The sequence below is a fragment of the Pongo pygmaeus genome, chromosome 3 (genome assembly GCF_028885625.2).
Source record: "Pongo pygmaeus isolate AG05252 chromosome 3, NHGRI_mPonPyg2-v2.0_pri, whole genome shotgun sequence".
Taxonomy (NCBI): Eukaryota; Metazoa; Chordata; class Mammalia; order Primates; family Hominidae; genus Pongo; species Pongo pygmaeus.
Genome location: NC_072376.2, coordinates 186678528 through 186698310, shown reverse-complemented (window position 1 = coordinate 186698310; position 19783 = coordinate 186678528). Strand labels below are relative to the sequence as shown.

The 19783-nt window shown below is 37.7% G+C and overlaps 1 protein-coding gene across 2 annotated transcripts in view; it reads left to right on the top strand.

The window, feature by feature from the left end:
- Positions 1-18044, top strand: part of SCRG1 (stimulator of chondrogenesis 1) — a 133034-nt gene extending 114990 nt beyond the window's left edge. Inside the window, exons 1-3 of one of the 2 annotated variants that reach the window (XM_054485678.2) lie at positions 6742-7151; positions 14792-15047; positions 17811-18044. In XM_054485678.2, coding sequence (XP_054341653.1) covers positions 14806-15047; positions 17811-17865 — 297 coding nt within the window. In that variant the 5' untranslated portion in view covers positions 6742-7151; positions 14792-14805 and the 3' untranslated portion in view covers positions 17866-18044. Of the gene's footprint in view, positions 1-6741; positions 7152-14791; positions 15048-17810 lie in introns of those variants that run through there. The other variant, XM_054485677.2, reaches the window with a different exon arrangement.
- The last annotated feature ends 1739 nt before the right edge of the window (positions 18045-19783 follow it).

Sequence of the window (19783 nt, the reverse complement as noted above, 5' to 3'; positions counted from 1 at the left end):
GAGGCTCAAATGATTCACGTAGTAATGGATTAGAGTTGGAGGCATCAGTATAAACTCATGTTTAGGTTGTTGTAGATACAGACAGTTATGCATAGCAATATTCATAGATATGTGTATTTACACAGGTTGGTATACACAGTATATTTCCTTGCTCTGTCAGCTGAGAGGAATGAGCAGCTATGACACACCAGTACTAATGAGCACACCTAGCTCCCAGATCTTGGTTTCTAATTTATTCTTCAATGAAAGGAACCAGGGCTCCTTGGAGAAATGGCTGATTCTAGTACTGGGACAGGAAATACACAAGATGAGCCTGGAGCAATCTTTTAGTGCCAGAAAGGAAGAAAGTGCTCAAAAACAAAACAAAACCAAAAACCACGACCTTGATGGGGCATGCCATAGAGACACAAGAGGCAACTAAAGGAGCCCCCAGAGGCAAAAGCTGGGACAGTTTGAGCAAGGAATATTTTAATCCAAGTATAAAATAATCCAAAGTATAGAATAAATATACATGAGTTCATCCTAATACAAGTAAATAAATAAGCAATGATGGACAAATTTCATGTGAAGAAAAATTCTCCAAAATTTATGTAGTTACTCCGCCCTCAAAGAGGTAGAGCATAACTCCCCACTCCTTACATATGGACCTTGCATAGGGACTTCCTTCCACAGAGTGTACTATGGAAAGGGGGTGAAAAAGAGTAAATGTGCAGTGGAGCCACATAATGAAAATGACTTGAGCCAGGTGATTGAAGTTAAATCAATAGTGATAAGTCACATTCCTGACTTGTATGTTCATGTGTGATATGATGTGGTGGAAATGGCACTTTAACTCTGTGGTCCTCTTTCTACAAACACATAACCCAAGTTTAATCATAAGACCAATATTAGACAGATCTAAGTTGAGAGGCATTCTACAAAATACTTGACCAGTATTCCTCAAAACAGTCAAAGTCATCAAAAACAGGCAAAGTTGGAGACACTGAGGAGCCTGAAGAGACACTACAACTAAATGTAATGTGGTGTTCTGGGCAGGGGATCCCGCAACAGAAAAAGGTAAAAACTAAGTAAAAATAAATAAAGTATGAACTTTAGTTAATAATAAATTAATGTAGATTTATTAATTAGAAAAAAACGGACCACACTAATGTAAGAGTTAAATAATAGAGGAAACTCGGTATAGCATATATAGGAAGTCTCTGTACTAAGCTAACAATTTTTCTGTTAAATCAAAAATTATTCTAAAATAAAAATGTTTGTTTAAAAATGATATTTAGAATCATATACTCATAGAAAAATGGGAAGTAGAAGGAGCAATAAAAACAATCAATTAAACCCCTTATTTTACAAGGGAGAAGACTGAGGGTTTACAGCAGGTCTCAGCAGCCAGGCTGGCCAAGTAGCTTGTGCTTTCGAGAGGACCTTGAGGAAATAGTGGTGATCAGTTGCTGAACTTCGCCTTCAGCGACACTGCAATATCATTCATGGTACACAGCAGACACACAATAAATAATTATGAATGATTACTTCCCAAGAACCTCTCCTCTACCCAAGAATCTAATCCCCTCACTCATTTATTCATTAACTCATTCATTCATTTGACAAATATTTACCGAGTGACCGGTTTTACTCCTAGAATTATAATCACTTAAAAACTCTGTCCCAAGGACTGATATTTTGGCAACTTTCCATATCTGACTTTGTAGAAAACACCATTCAGCTGCTTTAAGCTTCTGACTGTCCGGGTAAGAATTGTTTCAATCCAAATATGAACAGAAGATGGACGGAGGAAACATGGTAAAAAGAGAGAGGACTCTGTGGCTCACAGAGAGCAGGTGTGATTCATGCACATTCAAATTACGGGCTACAATTTTTTAAAGAGGTACTGTTATTTTAGGTTCTCCAATTTCTCATTCTATTTCTTTTACTATTTATTGTGGCAGCAGGCTAAAAGCACAGTTTTGTCTTGGTTTCCAGTTTGTGTTCCACTACTTATCAGCTGTGTGATCTTGGCCAAGTGCTTAATTTTTTTGAACCCCAGTTCCCCCATCTGGAAACTACCTCATGTAAGTAAGTTGTGTGTACTAAATAAGACAGCATTTGCAAAATGTTTAGCACACTTGTCAATGCAGTTAATAGCATTATTATTACTAGTATCATTGCTATTATCATTAACATTATCAACTCACCAGATGCTTGTGTCTGTGAAACAGCTTCGAGAATTAGGGCAATAACTCAGGACCTACAAAAGAATACACGTTAACACACTTAGTCAATCTTTCCATCTTTCTAGGTTTGGTAAGTGAGTAGGTTGTCTCCAACAAATCATAAAATTATTGCTAGGCTCTGGGCTGTGATTCCATGGACCAGTCCAGTGCCCCTTAGAGACTGCCAGGAAACTAAAAAGGTTATTTTCATGTTCCTTTCCTTCTTGGCCTCTTTTCCTGCCAAAGTTTATTTTCATTTTAACATTACCATTCATTCTAACTATTCCATGGGCTCCTAAATGTGGATAGTTTTCTTGGACACAGGTCTCTCCTGATGTTCATTTTTCTGACTTTATTTCTGCAGCATTGAAAATCATGTTACTCATGGTTACATGAGTAACCTTACAATCTCTACGTATCAATTCTGTTAAAAAAGCCCAGCATTCCTGGGGCAGCGCAGATGAAGGGGGGTGCCTTACTCTCTATGCCCAGGGAAAAGAGAGCTTGTGTTTGATATTCTGACTAAAAGCATTTGATCAAGAAGACTCTCCCGGCTATCCCCATTATAGCCAGGGTTGCCCATCTGGGAATCCTAGCCATTCCCAAGTACATCATACCATCGAAATTGCATTCCAGCATGAATGCCTCATGGAAGCGTTTCTCTCCCTGCAGGGGAGGTAGCATCAGTTCACCCTCTTACACAACAGCTACTTGGTGATTCTGCTGTCTCTTCAAGGGCCTCACTGACGATTCCTCAGTAGAACCTGTTTTCCTGAGTCTCACTTCAGCAACATAAAGCTAAGTTTGGGTAATAGAGGTTATGTTGTTCAACCCACTTGCAAAAACCATTCTAAGCATAAATGTCCAAGGTTCAGTGGATATCTTAAGGGAAACTTTATATAGTTTTAATCAAAGAGGAAACTCTTTTACTGAGTTCAAAAATAGTTAAGTTAGTAAAACAGCTTGTTCTTTTTAACTGATGAAAGATTTTAAAGGTAGTTTTAAGAGGTAATTTTGTCGCAGTTCATCACTATTTCAACAAGCATATTGTGAGTTAGTTTTCAGTAAGTGCAATTATTTTGAGGCTCCTTTTGTCAAGGATACTCACATAAAACAAGTCCTACCTCTCTCCTGGGAAGATGTGAGCTGTGAAGGCTGAAACCAGCTGCTGCTTCTCCCCATACTGCCAGCCTCGGTGAGCCCAGAAGGAGTCAAGCCCGAGGGAAATGAGAGAAAGGGGTCAATTATGGAACAGAGGAGCAGCAGATTCTAAATTAGGTGAATGCATGAGCTCCCAGGTGGACATCAGAGGAAGAACTAATGCATGTTCCCTTTTTTTCTCTCACAAGCTTAAGATGTATGATATCTGAAATTATTTATATCTGAGACATCTCTTCAGACTTCATCTGATTGGAAGGATTTTGCTGTTTTTTGGTGTTTTTCTCAATTTTTCAATTTTGGGAGGTTTTTTTTTAAAAAAAGAAATACTAATTAGATCCCTTTACAAATTTAATTTTAGTACTTTGAATGTAATTGCTTAAATTCTGTATAAAATGTTTCTCTACTCATGAATCGGTCTTATCACTAATTTGTGAGGATTTTCTATTTCTAACAAACCTGATTGCACCTAAAAGTGATAACATATACCTGTAGAAATAAACACACACATCATCATTATCACCATCATCATCACCACCATCGTCATCATCATCATCACATAAAAATACATAGCTGGACATATTTTCTGGAAATCTGTACATTACATTTGGATGGTTTTACTTAAAATAGAAGCTCTATGTCACATAAAAGGTTCACTTTGGGGGGCTCCTGAGGCCGTCTCAAAGAAACAGGTGGTCTTCAGAGCAACATAAAGTGGGTTCGATAAGAGGTCTGAGTAACAGCCCATCAGATAAGAAAACGAAAAGGCCTTAAGGCTCCATGTACAGGAAAACAAAGAGTGGAAAACGAAAAGGCCTTAAGGCTCCATGTACAGGAAAACAAAGAGTGGTTTCAGATTTGAGCCACAAATTAAAAACCACAAAGGCAGACTCTGTGATTGCAGGCCTTGGTTTGCAATTGAACTCCTTCTCAAATGGACAACTCCATGTAATAGACGTCAGGATGAATGACAAGCAATTATAAGTTTGATATTGTTTAATAATTCTTTCTAGAAATGATAGGAAGTCCAGCTAGTAATAAACACATGTTTGAAAACACAAGGGATTTGGAGGCCAGGGTCCAAATGTGCTTCTTAGGGGAAAACTTTCCTAAGTGGCTCAGAACATGATCCAGAGACGATTAGATCATTACCAAGAGCTGCTATGTACCACTTACAGGCAGTATTCATAAGCACAATGCCAAGCATATTGTGTGGATTTTAGTGTTGCTGAATATAAAAATGAATCAACTATTTTGAGCAGCTATGAATTCAGACACAAGGAGACAAAATGAGCAACACAATAAGGGAAATTTAGACAGAATTAGACACACAAAGAAATAAGAGTAAAACAGAGTAAAGAGAGGATCCATCTACAGGGAATGTTGATTTGCCTTGGCACCATACCTCTGTTTAGATCTAACTGAGGTAAACAGGACGGATAGCTCTTAAAGTGGAATAAAGTCTAGTTTCCATTTTCCTCCTCATATTCACATATTTATATACATTTAAATCATGCAAACAAATTAACTCCATCTGTGTATGGCATCATCTTTAGTAAGAATCACAGCAGATTTGTTTATAAATATGCAAAGGAAATGTGCAGTCCATTGCACACACACCTCTCATCTCCCTTCCTGAAGTCCATGCCACTTGCTCCAATTTCAGCAAAAAGGAGACCAAGCAGAGATTTGATCTCTGTCAGGGCTGGAACTGCTTCTGGTTGTATTGACCTTCACTTTGCTTTGCCTACCTTCATATCAGGGTGTGCATGTGTGGTTCTCCCAACACTGCTGTCATCAGCAGCCTTCCATTCACCTCCATTCTCTTGAAATACTCTTCCTTTAACTTCCATGATGACATTCTCCTAATTTTTCCCCTACTTCTTTGGCTACCTCTTGTCAGTTTTCTTCCCAGTTCTCTACCCATCCCTTGAATAATTCTCTCTCAGTCCTATCATGAACTCTATATTCTAAGGGGCAGTACAGCATAATGGTGGGAAATGAAGACACTAGAAACACACTGCCAGGGTCTTGCCATTTTCTGGCTGTGTGTGTGATTTGGGGAAGGTTACCTGACATCTCTGATGTTCCCCCAATTTATAAAATGGGACTAATAATAGTACCTACTTCATAGGGTTGGAAGGAGAGTGAACGAGTTCAGACGTGTGAAATGCCTGGCACACAGTAAGAGCACAGTAACTTGTTAGTGGTACAACCATGACTTCAGCTATCATTTAGTTGAATATCTGTATTAGTTATTTAGTTGAGATTATTTGATATTGAGTTGATTGGTTGATGAACTAATTCTCCAGACCAGGCTTTTTCCTAAGCTCCAGGTCTACTTAACCAACTGCCTACTAAACATTCTCAATTGTATTTAGGGTTCCTTAAACTCAACGTTCACCAACTAACTCATTTCTATTTTCCCACTCCTCCTCCAGCCAAAACTTTTGTATTCTTTTTCCAAGATGAATAACAGCTCTTCCTTTTATATCCTTTTTCTAGATGATTAACAGTACCATCGTCCAAAGGCCCAAGCCTTTGAAAGTTAATAAAGTTTCCTATCTCTATGCTAAACATAAACACTTAATTGGTAATCAGGTCTTTTCAATTTTCCTTCCTATCTTCTCTTCTGGACTACAGCAAAAGCCAGTATTCTCTGTTTTAGTCTCCTTTCCTCCCGGGAAACCATCCTTCTTTCACACTGCAGTCAGGCTTTTCATCCTTTTTAATATGTTTTCAACATCTTTCCATTCGTCTTCAAGATGAAAGCCATTTTTTTAGCATGGCATATGAGGTAATTCATCAATGAGCTGCTTCTTATCTCTCAAATTTCATCTCCTACCATCTTTGGTTTTAGCCAAATGAAACTACCTATAATCTCCGAAGTTGTCACCCTCTCTTTCACCTTCGTGCCTTTGTAATTCAACCTGGAATGCCCTTTCCTCAATTGTCTGTCTAGATAATTCCAACTCCATTACAATATAATATCTCTAATTCCCAAAACACTACTCCTAATCGAATTTTTTAAAAACCTAAAAGACAGTTAACAGATGCTAGAATTCTAGTATAGTTTGCTGAAAACAGAATAAAATTTCTTTTGTGCCTTTATTTCTAAGACACAGAATACATTTCTTTTTTAGTCATCATTTTAGCTTTCCATTGACTAGTAATGACTCTTTGGGTGAGAAATGGAAGGGGTGGAAGGTGAATTGGAACATATCTTCTACCAAAATTTTGTAAGAGATCTAGATGGCTAGGAAAACTGTGAAAGGGGAAGAGGTGCGCAGCTAGCCACTCCCCACTTTCCTCTTCTCTCTCTCTCTCACACACACACACAGACACACACACACACACACAGACACACACACACACACACACACACTTTTCTTAAGGGAAAAATCACTCTGTGTTCTTTTAAAATCCCTCAGGTTTTATGTTTTATTGCTACCAGAGTCTGCCTCCCTGAGGTTCTTGTATAGACTAGTTATTTCCCTCTGTAAAGAAGCTGTTCAGTTCGTTCTCGCCTGGTTTGGAACGAACTGAACACTTCCAAAGGAGGCAATTCTTGCAGCCTTGTCTCCTTCCACTCCCCTCCTCCCCGCAGTCCTGGCTGGAGCAGCGAGTCTGTCGATCCCAGGCCAGAGACAAGGCAGACAAAGGTTCATTTGTAAAGAAGCTCCTTCCAGCACCTCCTCTCTTCTCCTTTTGCCCAAACTCACCCAGTGAGTGTGAGCATTTAAGAAGCATCCTCTGCCAAGAAGACCAAAAGGAAAGAAGAAAAAGGTATGTAATTTTTCCTCTATTAAAAAAATCTTATGTCAGTTGTTCTGCTCCAAATTATTACTGTAGATTAGAGCAGAAATGTATGTATGTGTTGAGTCAGAAAAGAAAGACAGAGATCCTCTGAGGAGATGGTGCAGGCACTTTGAAAAATATGATGCTTCCTCATAGAAGGGCAAATAATCAGATTAAAAGAGAACAGAAAATGTATATTTCTTGACTAGGAAAGTCATTTCATTATAGGTTTAAAAAGAGGCAGATTCTTCACTGTCATTTATTTAATGCCCAAATTCACTCTGAATTTGTCCCACACAACAGGACTCATCCTAGTCCTCAGAACTATGTGAGGATGATAAAGTATGTAAGATTGTTTTAAATGCAGCAGCTATATTACCTACACTACATGAAGTTAACTGTGACATCTAAGAAAGAAAATGTTTTTTGCTTTTAAAAATCCTGATTCCTGAAAAGAAACTGGTACAAATGTGTGATACAAAGAAGGAATTCATTGAATTCATCCTTGGTGTCCATTCTTGGAACACAACAGTGTCTGTACTGCTAATATAAAGAGAACACTTTTTCCCTCTGAGACTTAGAAAAATTCCTCTTTAAAATTCCTTAACTTAGTTACACAGTCTATGAAAAGCTCTCCCAAATGCTGGTCCTTTTCTCCAGTGATGATGATTTACTGTGTCCAGGAAAAGAAGGAGAATGATGCAAGACTGAATATTAATATCATCTTCTGGCATGCTCTAAGAGCCTGATCACTTTTAGGCAGGATGTGGATTTTGTTTTTCTATGGATGAAGGTATCTTAGATATTTAAGATGATATGTCTGTTTTGAGGATCTTTAAGCAGCTTATTCACTTTTTAATACTGCTTCTGTTCTTTAACACATACTTTGGGAAATTTCACTTCGGGACTCAGTCATTCTAACAAAAACATCTTCTAAGGACTCAGTCATTCTGATAAAAACGTCTTCTAAGGCAGTTAATAAGAAAAAAAGAGAACTTGAAAAAAACATTGATTTTCATCCTCCAAGAGAGATGAATGGAAAACATCACAGACTGGGCAGCAATTTTAATCTCTCCCAACTATAATTTTGATATTTCAAATGTCAAGTTCTGGGCTGGAGTTTTCATTTGCTTTTGCAGCTTTGCTTCTCTCTTGCTGCTTTTTTGAAAGCAATCCGGAAATGGACTGTCTTTTCTGTCTAATTCATCAACTCTGTTTCATGCCACTGCTCTTAATAAGGGTTCCCAGAACTGACATCAGCTGCCTGTATGAGCATTTGCACCATAAATGTCTGAACACTTAAACTGCATGGTCCTGTTAGTTTTGGCAATTAAATGGGATAATTTTTTTCTTTTTAAGTCTCCATTTAACTCCAGCCATTCAAAAGCTTGCTTGTGCTAAATGCCCTCAGACAGAATCAAAATTTACAATTCCCTACCAAAGGATGGTAGCAATGATTTATTGTTTAGTTGGAAATGTCTTGCTCATAATCCTGTATCCTCTGCAATGATCTATTAAAACTTACAACACTATTAGGATATAAATGGTATCATACAACATTTGGAACAATGTTAATTACATAAAATCGAATTAAAAAAATGGATAACTACCTAAGCTTCTCTTGCTCACTCCTTCTAATTTTTAGTACGTAACTTTGTTTTCTTTTGTAATTTGGGTGTACTCCAGGAGGGATTTTAAGTACATGTACCTCAACTGAAAAAGAAAAAAAAGACCAATTTTCTTCAAATTGGCCAAAATCATTTCACTCTTGTTGGCACTTGAACATATATGGTTTTGATGGATTGCCAAGGATTAAGTTTGGTATCCTTTAATGAAAACAACAACCAATGTATCCCAGGAACACACTGGGTCAGAAATTTTTCCATTTGCTAAATAATAGTTAAAGCTATGTATCTGTACTTAAGTAAAGGAAGAAGAGAAGTCTGCATTTAAGACATGTAATTTATTTTATTTTATTTTATTTTATTTATTTTCTTTTATTTATTTTATTTTTTTGAGACGGAGTCTGGCTCCATCGCGCAGGCTGGAGTGCAGTGGTGCAATCTCAGCTCACTGCAACCTCTGCCTCTGCAGTTCAAGTGATTCTCCTGCCTCAGCCTCCTGAGTAGCTGGGACTACAGGCACATGACACTGCTCCCAGCTAATTTTTGTATTTTTAATTGAGACGGGGTTTCACCATGTTGGCCAAGATGGTCTCAATCTTTTGACCTCGTGATCTGCCCGCCTCGGCCTCCCAAAGTGCTGGGATTACAGGTGTGAGCCACTGTGCCGGGCCAAAACATGTAATTTATAATGTGTACACACACTCACACACACACACACACACACACACACACACAACTACCAGTAGGTACTTGCTAGGTGTGGAACTTTCCATTGTATGCAACTTAGACTGTGGCAATAAATGATTTTATGCTCTGGCATGAACACAGAACAGGTATGTGGTATGGCAATTTACTTACTTATTTTTCCAGCAATTTATTTGTTCATTTCACTGAAGGAAATTTTTTGAACACTTACTGTGAGCTCAGCATTGAAGCAGGCACTCTGCTTCAATACAAAAGAAGTAGAAGTTACAGTCCTCACTGCCTTGATGCTGGCATCTCCTCTTCCAGTCCTCTGAATATTGAATTGCCCTGGGCCTCAGCCCTTTGCCTTATCTCTTCTGGGTCTACCCTTACTGCCCTGCCAGACCCATAGATATAGATATTATCAATAAATATCCTGATTACTCTCAAATTTGTATTTTCACCCCTGATCTTTAGACTCACATTCAACTGCCTACTCAACATCTTCACTTGGATATCTAACAGGCATCTCAAACCTAACCTGTCTAAAAACTCATTCCTGGATTCCCCCCAAAATTGGCTCCTACTAATTCTCCCACAGTTCAACAAATGGCAACACCATTCAAGCCAAAAGCCCAAGAGTCATCCTTGATTCTTTCCCTCTTGCCTCATATCTCCCATCAGTTCTCACCAAAAGCCTCTTTTCTTCTATTTCCAATCTTGTCCCACCACAATACATCTTCACAGACCAGCCAGTGATTTTTTAAAAAGGCATAAATCAGACCATTCTACTCTTCTGTCAAAATCTTCCAATGGCTTCTTAATATACTCAATAAAGTCTAAACTCTTTATCATATCTTCTAGGCCCTTTATGATTGTTCCCAATCTTCCTTCTTGGCTATAGGTAAATTCACATAATAACCAATTCACTAAATAATTAATCAGCTCTCTGAATTTCCCACTCCCCATATCCAGTTGTAGTCATATTCTCCAAATGGTTAACCAGCTTATAAAAATGCTGACAATGACAAGGCATTATTTACTCAAATTCACAGTTCTTGTAGGACAGATTATATATAAGTGCTTTGGGAACATAGAGCAAGGGAGCTATGAGAGTAGTATTGTCTGAAATCAGGGAAGGATTCTTAGAAGATATGAGTGTGAGGTTTGTCCTTCATGGATGCTTTGGTCAGAAATTAATATCAAGGGAAGGGGTGAGAAGGAACAACAAGGCAGAGACACATACATAGGGTTAAAGAGATGACTGGCTTGACTGCCCGGCTAGGTGAACAGGAATAAATGATTGGCGTGGAGACAAAGTGAAAGGAAGGACTTAGGTTAGCCCAAGAAGTCCACATATTCTTTTAGACAACATAAAACCTCTATAGGCTCTTGCCTAGAATAAAAAATGTGTTTTTGGAAAATCATTCATTTTCAAGTATGGGCCAAGAATTGTATTAGCCACTGGTGTATGGTAGTGAACAAAATAAATTGCTGTCATGGAGCCTTTGGTCTAATGAGAATGACAGACATAAAATGAGTAAATTCACAAATATATCATTTAAATTGTGATAAATATCATTAAGGAAAAGAAAAGGGCACTATGAAAGAACAAGGTTGAAACTACCTTAGATTGAAAGGCCACTGAAGGAATGACATTTAAACTGAGACCTAAAAGTCAAAAAACCAGCCAAAAAAAGAACATTCCTGGTAGAGAGAGCAACATATAGAAAGACCATAATGGAAGAAAAAGATTTATTTTTAATTATAAGGAAATACTCTATACATCTTTATTGTTAAATGCAACAAAATATCATAAGAAAATATGAAACTCATTGATAAAGATAAGTGTATATACAAATACTGACTACTATATTACTAAAATGGTGGTGGTTGAATTCCATTTGATTCTAGCATAAAAGTTAAAAGACTAAAGTATTAAAATAACTATAATTTAAAATATGTTTATGGATACACAATATAAATAGAATTGTGACATCAAATAACATGGTGTGGTGAGACAGAATTAAAAGTGTAGAGTTTTTGTATGTGATTGAAGTTAAGTTGTTATTACCTCAAAACAGACTTATAATTATAATTTTTTTTTTTTTTGAGACGGAGTCTTTCTCTGTCACCCAAGCTGGGGTGCAGTGGCGCCAATCTCGGCTCACTACAACCTCTGCCTCCTGGGTTCAAGTGATTCTCCTGCCTCATCCTCCCAAGTAGCTGGGACTATAGGCGCCCGCCACCACACCTGGCTAATTTTTTGTATTTTTAGTAGAGACAGGGTTTCATCGTGTTAGCCAGGATGGTCTCGATCTCCTGACCTCGTGATCCACCTGCCTCGGCCTCCCAAAGTGCTGGGATTACAGGCGTGAGCCACTGCGCCCGGCCAATTATAAAATATTTTATGTAAGCCTCATGGTAACCACAATGGAAATACCTATAGCAGTTTACACAAAAGAGAAAGGAATCAAAGCATATCAGGAGAAAAAAAAAGAAGAAGAAGAAAACAACCAACAAAACACAAAGGAAGACAAGGCAGGGGGAAAAAGCACCGAAGAACTAACTACAAGACAACTAGATACAATAAGCTAAATGGCAATAGTAAATTCTTCCCTATCAATAATTACTTTACATGTAAATGGATTAAACTCTCCAATCAAAAGACTTAGGGTAGCTGAAAGAAAAAAAAACAATATATAACTATATGATTTCTACAAGTAACTTACTTAACATTTAAGGACACACACAAGCTGAAAGTAAAGAAATGAAAAAAGATACTCCATGCATATGGTAACTAAAAGAAAGCAGAGTAGACTATTTCATATCTGACAAAATAGACTGCAAGTAGAAAACTGTCACAAGAGACAAAGAAGAAAATATAATGATGAAAAGGTCAACCCACCAGGAAGCTATAACAATTATATACACACTCAACATCAGAGCACATAAATATATAAAACAAATATTGACAGAACTAAAATGAGAAATAGCAACACAATAATAGTAGGAAACTGCAATACTCCACTTTTAGTAATGGTTAGAATAACCAGACAGAAAATCAACAAAGAAAGAGTGGACTTCAACACCAGTATAGACCAAATGGACCTAACAGACATATACAGAGCATTCAGTTAAACAGCAGAAGAATATACATTCTTCTCAAATACATACAGAAAATTCTCCATGATAGATCACATATTAGGTCACTTAAACCATTACATACAAAAAGCCCATTGGAAGATATCATTTATATATGCTGGATTGTGATGCACTGTAACACTGCAATGTCTTACTCCATTAAATCTGAAAATATATAAAATGAAGTAGATCTCATTTTAGTCTTTTCTTTCACTAATGTTTGGAGGTAGGAATTAAATTGGATATTGATAATTCTAAGGAAATATATAGCCAAAGCCAAAAATGGCTAACTCAAATTAGACTGTGAGACAAAGAAACTCTGAAACTCTTAGGAGTATGAAGAAATACTTTGTTTCTAATCTAAAGGAAAAAAAAGCAATGAATGTATTTATTTAAAAATCCATTATCTTATCTAAAATGATTTACCTTTAAAATATACCTAATCACTAAAAACTTCATACCAAAAATGTCCATTCCACAATATTGTTTTCTTTTTTTTTTTTGAGACAGAGTCTCGCTCTGTCATGCAGGGTGGAGTGCAGTGGCTTGATCTCTGCTCACTGCAACCTCTGTCTCCCAGGTTCAAGCCACTGTCATGCCTCAGCCTCCCAAGTAGCTGGGATTACAGGCGCATGCCACCATGCCTGGCTACTTTTTGTATTTTTAGTAGAGACAGGGTTTCGCCATGTTGGACAGGCTGGTTTCAAACTCCTGACCTCAGGTGATCTGCCGGGTTTGGCCTCCCAAAGTGCTGGGATTACAGGTGTGAGCCACCACATCTGGCTATTCCACAATATTGTTTTCTTTCCAAGTACAATGTCCTCCACCTGTTTTCCCTCTTTCCAAGGAAGGAAAGATACTTTGGCACCTGTTAATGAGATAAAATCTGAATGGCTCTGGATTCTAATTCTGGTTCCTCCACTATTTTGCTATTCTTCCTTTACTACAATAGTCTCCATTTTCTTCACATCTAATATAGAAACCAGAGAAGTCTAATTAGATAGATATTCAATATTCTATAGTTCTATGCAAATCCTGTACTTGAAAAATTATCTCCTGGAAGAGAAATTAGAATTGTTGGCATGACTTCAGGGTTCAAACTAGGATTGGTGGGTGGAAGCTACAGAAAAGTATTTTACAATAAGGGAAATGTTAGAACTGTATCAATGGGCTATGTTGACTTAGTTAATAATGAGTTCCCCATCACGGTAGGAGTTCATGGAAGGCTACATGATTATAAGGCAGGAATTCAAGCCTTCGTTTTCAACTGCAGCTAAGAGGAAGTAGTCTATGTGGGATAAAAATCCAAGCATTGCTAAAAATTTGCAACAATAATGGGTACTAAACTACTTCTGAAAGTTAAAAAACAATCAAACTATAAATATATCTATACACTATCATCTGTCACTATCAACATAAATGGGTTTTTTGTTTCTGTCAGGATGGGATCCAGGTTCTTCAACAACGTTGTTAGGATGTAAGATAATGTAAGGTAAAGAACCACTGTATTCAATTATGTTATTTGTTCTAGAAATTTGCCTGAGTTTATACCACCTTAAAAAACAGTTGTTCTCTACTGAATGTTCAAAATATATATGGCTTTGGGTACTTCTTAAATGCAGATTCCAGCTCTCACCAACACCTCCTCCCTGCCTAAAGCATGTGTGTGACTCTGTGTGTGTGTGTGTGTGTGTGTATCAAGGTCTCACTCTGCCACCCCCAGTAGAGCAGTGGCACAATCATGGTTCACTGCAGCCTGAAACTCCTGGGCTCAAGTGATCCTGAGTAGCTGGGACTACAGGCACATGCCAGCATGCCTGGCTAATTTTTTAATTTTTTGTAGATACAGAGTCTTACTATGTTGCTTAAACTGGTCTCAAACTTCTGGGTTCAAGCAATCTTTGTACATAGGCCTCCCATGCTGAGATTACAGGCATGAGCCACTGTGCCTGGCCCAGAAGCCTGCGCGTTTGATTTTTAACAAATATTCCAAATGGTTTTTTATCATAGATGGTCATAAAACTACACTTTGAGAAACACAAACAGGATTGTAGAAAAGCCCAACTCCCATTCTTTCTATCCAAGAGTTTATAAGCATGCTACAGAACTTCATTCAGATGAATTCTATCTTTAAAAAACAAACATTGACACATTTTGGTCTTTCTTCTATTTCAGGGCCAAAAGCCAAAATGAAATTGATGGTACTTGTTTTCACCATTGGGCTAACTTTGCTGCTAGGAGTTCAAGCCATGCCTGCAAATCGCCTCTCTTGCTACAGAAAGATACTAAAAGATCACAACTGTCACAACCTTCCGGAAGGAGTAGCTGACCTGACACAGATTGATGTCAATGTCCAGGATCATTTCTGGGATGGGAAGGGATGTGAGATGATCTGTTACTGCAACTTCAGCGAATTGCTCTGCTGCCCAAAGTAAGGAAATGGTATCACAAAGTGTATTGCCTGGAAATGTATGCAGAACAACTTTTAGCTACATCTTCATAATAGGTTTGCTGAAATTAATAACCCTTTTAGTAAAATCCTGTTCAAATCCCAGCTCTTTTCTAGAATAATCACTATTGTGTAAAGAACTAAATGTTTTCACTTAAATGAAAGTTCAAATGGAATTTAGCTGAGTTTAATAAAAGTAAATTAAATCCAGAAAATAATACTTCAATCTATTAAATTCTAAACTCGCCATCTGATTTTTACCCCCTCCAAAATAAAAATCTACCAGTAGCAGAAGTCAATCTCAAGGTTGAACTCTTAAACCAACTTGAAAACCAGTAAAAAGTTTTAGATAAAAGATCCCAGTGAGGCTGGGCCCGGTGGCTCACGCCTGTAATCCCAGCACTTTGGGAGGCTGAGTTGGGCAGATCACCTGAGGTCAGGAGTTCGAGACCAGCCTGGCTAACATGGTGAAACCCCGTTCTATGCAAAATACAAAATACAAAAAAAAAATACAAAATTAGCTGGGCGTGGTGGCACGTGCCTGTAATCCCAGCTACTCAGGAAGCTGAGGCAGGAGAATTGCTTGAACCTGAGAGGCTGAGGTTGCAGTGAGCCAAGATCGCACCATTGCACTCCAGCCTGGGCGACAAGAGTGAAACTCCATCTCAAAAAAAACAAAAAAAAGAACAACAACAACAACAAAAAACTCAGTGAATGGATCAAGTAATTAACTGAACAGAAAAGTTTAGTAATGGTCAAAAATAAATTTCTAGCTCTATGTATAAGTTAACCAGAAATGAACTAGATAGAAGTTCAAGACAATTTATCTACCATTGTTTTCTACTTATATTTAAGTTTAAATATTTATTGATTTATCTACTGTCGTTTTGTACTTAAAATACAAGTATACGTGGTGAAACTCTGTCTCTACAAAAACACACAAAAAATTAGCCAGGCATGGTGGCACATGCCTGTAATCCCAGCTACTCGGGAGGCTGAGACAGGAGAATCACTTGAACCCAGGAGGAGGAGATTGCAGTGAGCCTAGATCGTGCCGTTACACTCCAGCCTGGGCGACAAAGCAAGACTTAATCTCAAAAAAAAAAAAAAGGTATAAAATGATGGTAGATAAATTAATAAATATTTTTAGTTCTTGATTTTAAAATCATTTCCCCCTGGTTATTGAGGAATCTTTCAAATCTCATGCTCTTGGATATTTCATATTGAAATTAGCTTTTTCAAATTACTTTCAACAGATGTCATCATATTTTCATCCTTCTAAGAAATCTGTGAAATAGAAAAGGTAGACATAACCATCTTACCAAGGAAAGGTGCAGGTTGAAATGACCAGTACTATCCCACATAACTAGCTAATATCAACACTGGGATTAGAACCCACGTGTTCTGATTCAGAACACATTTTTCTTCTACCAAGCCAGCTGCTTCTCAAAGTGTGGTTCCCAGAACAGCAGCTTCAGCATCACCTGAGTTTTTAAAATTGCATATCCATCCTTGGACTCCACACCAGACCTACTGAATCAGAAATTCTGGAGGTAGGACCCAGGAATTATGGTTTTTTGTTTGTTTGTTTGTTTTTTTGTTTGTTTTGAGATGGAATCTTGCTCTGTTGCCCAGGCTGGAGTGCAGTGGCACGATCTTGGCTCATTGGAAGCTCTTCCTCCCAGGTTCATGCCATTCTCCTCCCTCACCATCTCGAGTAGTTGGGACTACAGGCGCCCGCCACCACGCCCGGCTAATTTTTTTTTTTGTATTTTTTTTAGTAGAGATGGGGTTTCACTGTGTTGGTCAGGATGGTCTCGATATCCTGACCTCGTGATCCACCCGCCTTGGCCTCCCAAAGTGCTAGGATTACAGGCGTGAGCCACCGCGCCTAGCCGGGACCCAGCAATTATGTTTTAACAAACCTGCCAGGTGATTCTAATGCATAGTAAAGTTTAAGAATCACTGTACTAAACAATGATGCCAAGAACTTGAGTTAATTAATCTCATGAAGTGACAATTTTTCCTGTACTACATAAACAAAATGCCAACTACTATTAAAATGCCATGTTTGCTTTTTTCGGTATGACTTGAAAACAGTTTACTGAAATTGACTTACATTTATATTATGATATTTTGTGATTATCTCTTTTAATGAATGAGAACAGCAGTGTGGGTATACTTGATTTTGGGAAAATCAAAAAGAAATACTGCTAAGTATATTTCTAATAAGCCATAATTATAATATCACCTTGCATTTGTATATAATTTTGTATTATTCCATGCATTTTTGTATATTACTTTATGTGATCTTTTCAACCAGGGACAGTTGAGTAGCTTTGTAACGTTTCTCCTTTCCCCATAAAACCAAGAAATTTATGTAATAAACAAGAACTGTTGAATCTTCTGTTTCCTAACTGCAGATTTACACTTCATGGCCTATCCTCATATAAGAGACATGAAATTGTATACATGACCATAAAGTTTTGAAATTACCTAATATTTCTTTTTCTTCGTAAATGATAGCATGATATCAATGGCAAATGCGGGGAAAGTAGACAAATCGAATACCTTCTTGGTCTTCGTTGCTTCTGTGGCAAGTCCTCCCACTCATCTCTTTACATTTTAGTCACCTAAAAAGAATAGTCATAACTGAAATCCTGGAAATCACTGTCTATTTTTAACCTAGAAAAGACTAACTAATATCCTTAAGGTGAATTTAATTGATGCTCTACTTTCTTTCAGAGACGTCTTCTTTGGACCAAAGATCTCTTTCGTGATTCCTTGCAACAATCAATGAGAATCTTCATGTATTCTGGAGAACACCATCCCTGATTTCCCACAAACTGCACTACATCAGTATAACTGCATTTCTAGTTTCTATATAGTGCAATAAAGCATAGAGTCTATAAATTCTTACTTGTCTAAGACAAGTAAATCTGTGTTAAACAAGTAGTAATAAAAGTTAATTCAATCTAATTTTTCTCTGTGGACATTGTTGGCATTGGTTAAAAATTTTGCCCAGAAAATGTAATCTATGAGGTGTTCATTATACTCAGTTAAAGAGTTCTGTCCCCCAGACGAAGAGCCATAGGCATGGCTCAAGGATTGAAAATACTTTCAGTCCTTAGTTGACAGTTATTAACCATATATTGAAAGAACCAGGTATAAGCTGAGATTCTTGGAAGGGAGCTAGAAATTTTCTAGTAAGAAGGAAAAAGAGACCAGCCTGGGCAATATAGTGAGACCCCCTCTTTACAAAAAAATTAAAAAATTAGCAGGTTGTGGGTGCCCACATCTGTAGTTCTAGTTACTCAAGAGGGTCATTTGAATCTAGGATTTCGAGTCTGCAGTGAGCTATGATTGCACTACTGCACTCTAGCCTGGGTGACAGAGCAAGACTCTGTCTCAAAAAAAAAAAAAAAAAGGAAAAAGGAACAATATTTGAGCACATATTATGTATGCTATTAACTTTAAGTACATTTCAGGCTGGGACTGGTGGCTAATGCCTGTAATCCTAGCATTTTGGGAGGCCAAGGCAGGAAGATCACTTGAGTCCAGGAGTTTGAGACCAGCCTGGGCAACGTAGTGAGATCCTGTCTTTACAAAAAAATTTAAAAATTAGCTGAGCCTGGCGGCATGCACCTGTAGTCCCAGCTATTCAGGAGGCTGAGGCGGGAGGATCACTCGAGCCCAGAAACTCAAGGCTGCAGTGAGCTAAGATGATGCCACTGAACTCCACCATGGAAACACAGAGTGAGACTGTCTCAAACAAACAAACAAAAACCAAGAACTTTAAGCACATTTCATTTTACTCTCTTAAAAAACAACAACAAAAGCCTTCAAGGTAAATATTCTCAGCCCCATTTTTCAGCTGCTAACTCAAGTTTAAGATATTTGCTAAAAATCAAGGCAGATTTTCAAAAGAGTTCCAATTCCAAAGCCCATATGCCACACACAGATGTATCCTTAAAACCATGATACATTTCCTAAAGTATCCATTTTTCTTGAGAATAACAAAACACACATTAAAAGGAACATAATGGATGAGAATTTAAAAGTCTCATACATTTTAAAAGTAAATAAAACAGGCAACTTCAAAGGTATTTTCTGATTGTTAGAGGAGACAGCTTTGGATTATGCCCCATATCTTAAGAGGTATGTGACTCATATTGCCATCTGAGGTAATGTCAGAAAGTCTTTCATGTTATAAAAATGTATTCAAAGCCTCCTAAGTGCCAGCCATTATTAAGATCTGGGGATACAGTAATGAATAAATGGACTTATCCTCTTGGAACTCGTGCTCTAACAAAGGTGTGATGGTTATAAACAAATAATTATTTATAAATGTGAAGCCTGCTACAGAGAAGTATAAGGTGCTATACAAAGTATTGTGGGGAAACGTTTGAGAAACACCATACCACACAGGCAATCTGGGAGATATCATTTTATGAATAAAAGTGACATTATTTCATTAAAATACATCCTTGGAGGTCACTGATCTGTTTCTGAAGATCACACCCAGAACAGTATCTGGTATCTAATCTGTGTTTAATAAGTGTTACTGGGCTGGAAGACCACACCCAGAACAATGTCTGGTATCTAATCTGTGTTAAATAAGTGTTACTGGGCTGGACCAAACAATTTTGAGGTAGTCACAATGCAGTGTCTTAAAGTGTATATAAACACGGCCGGGTGCGGTGGCTCACGCCTGTAAT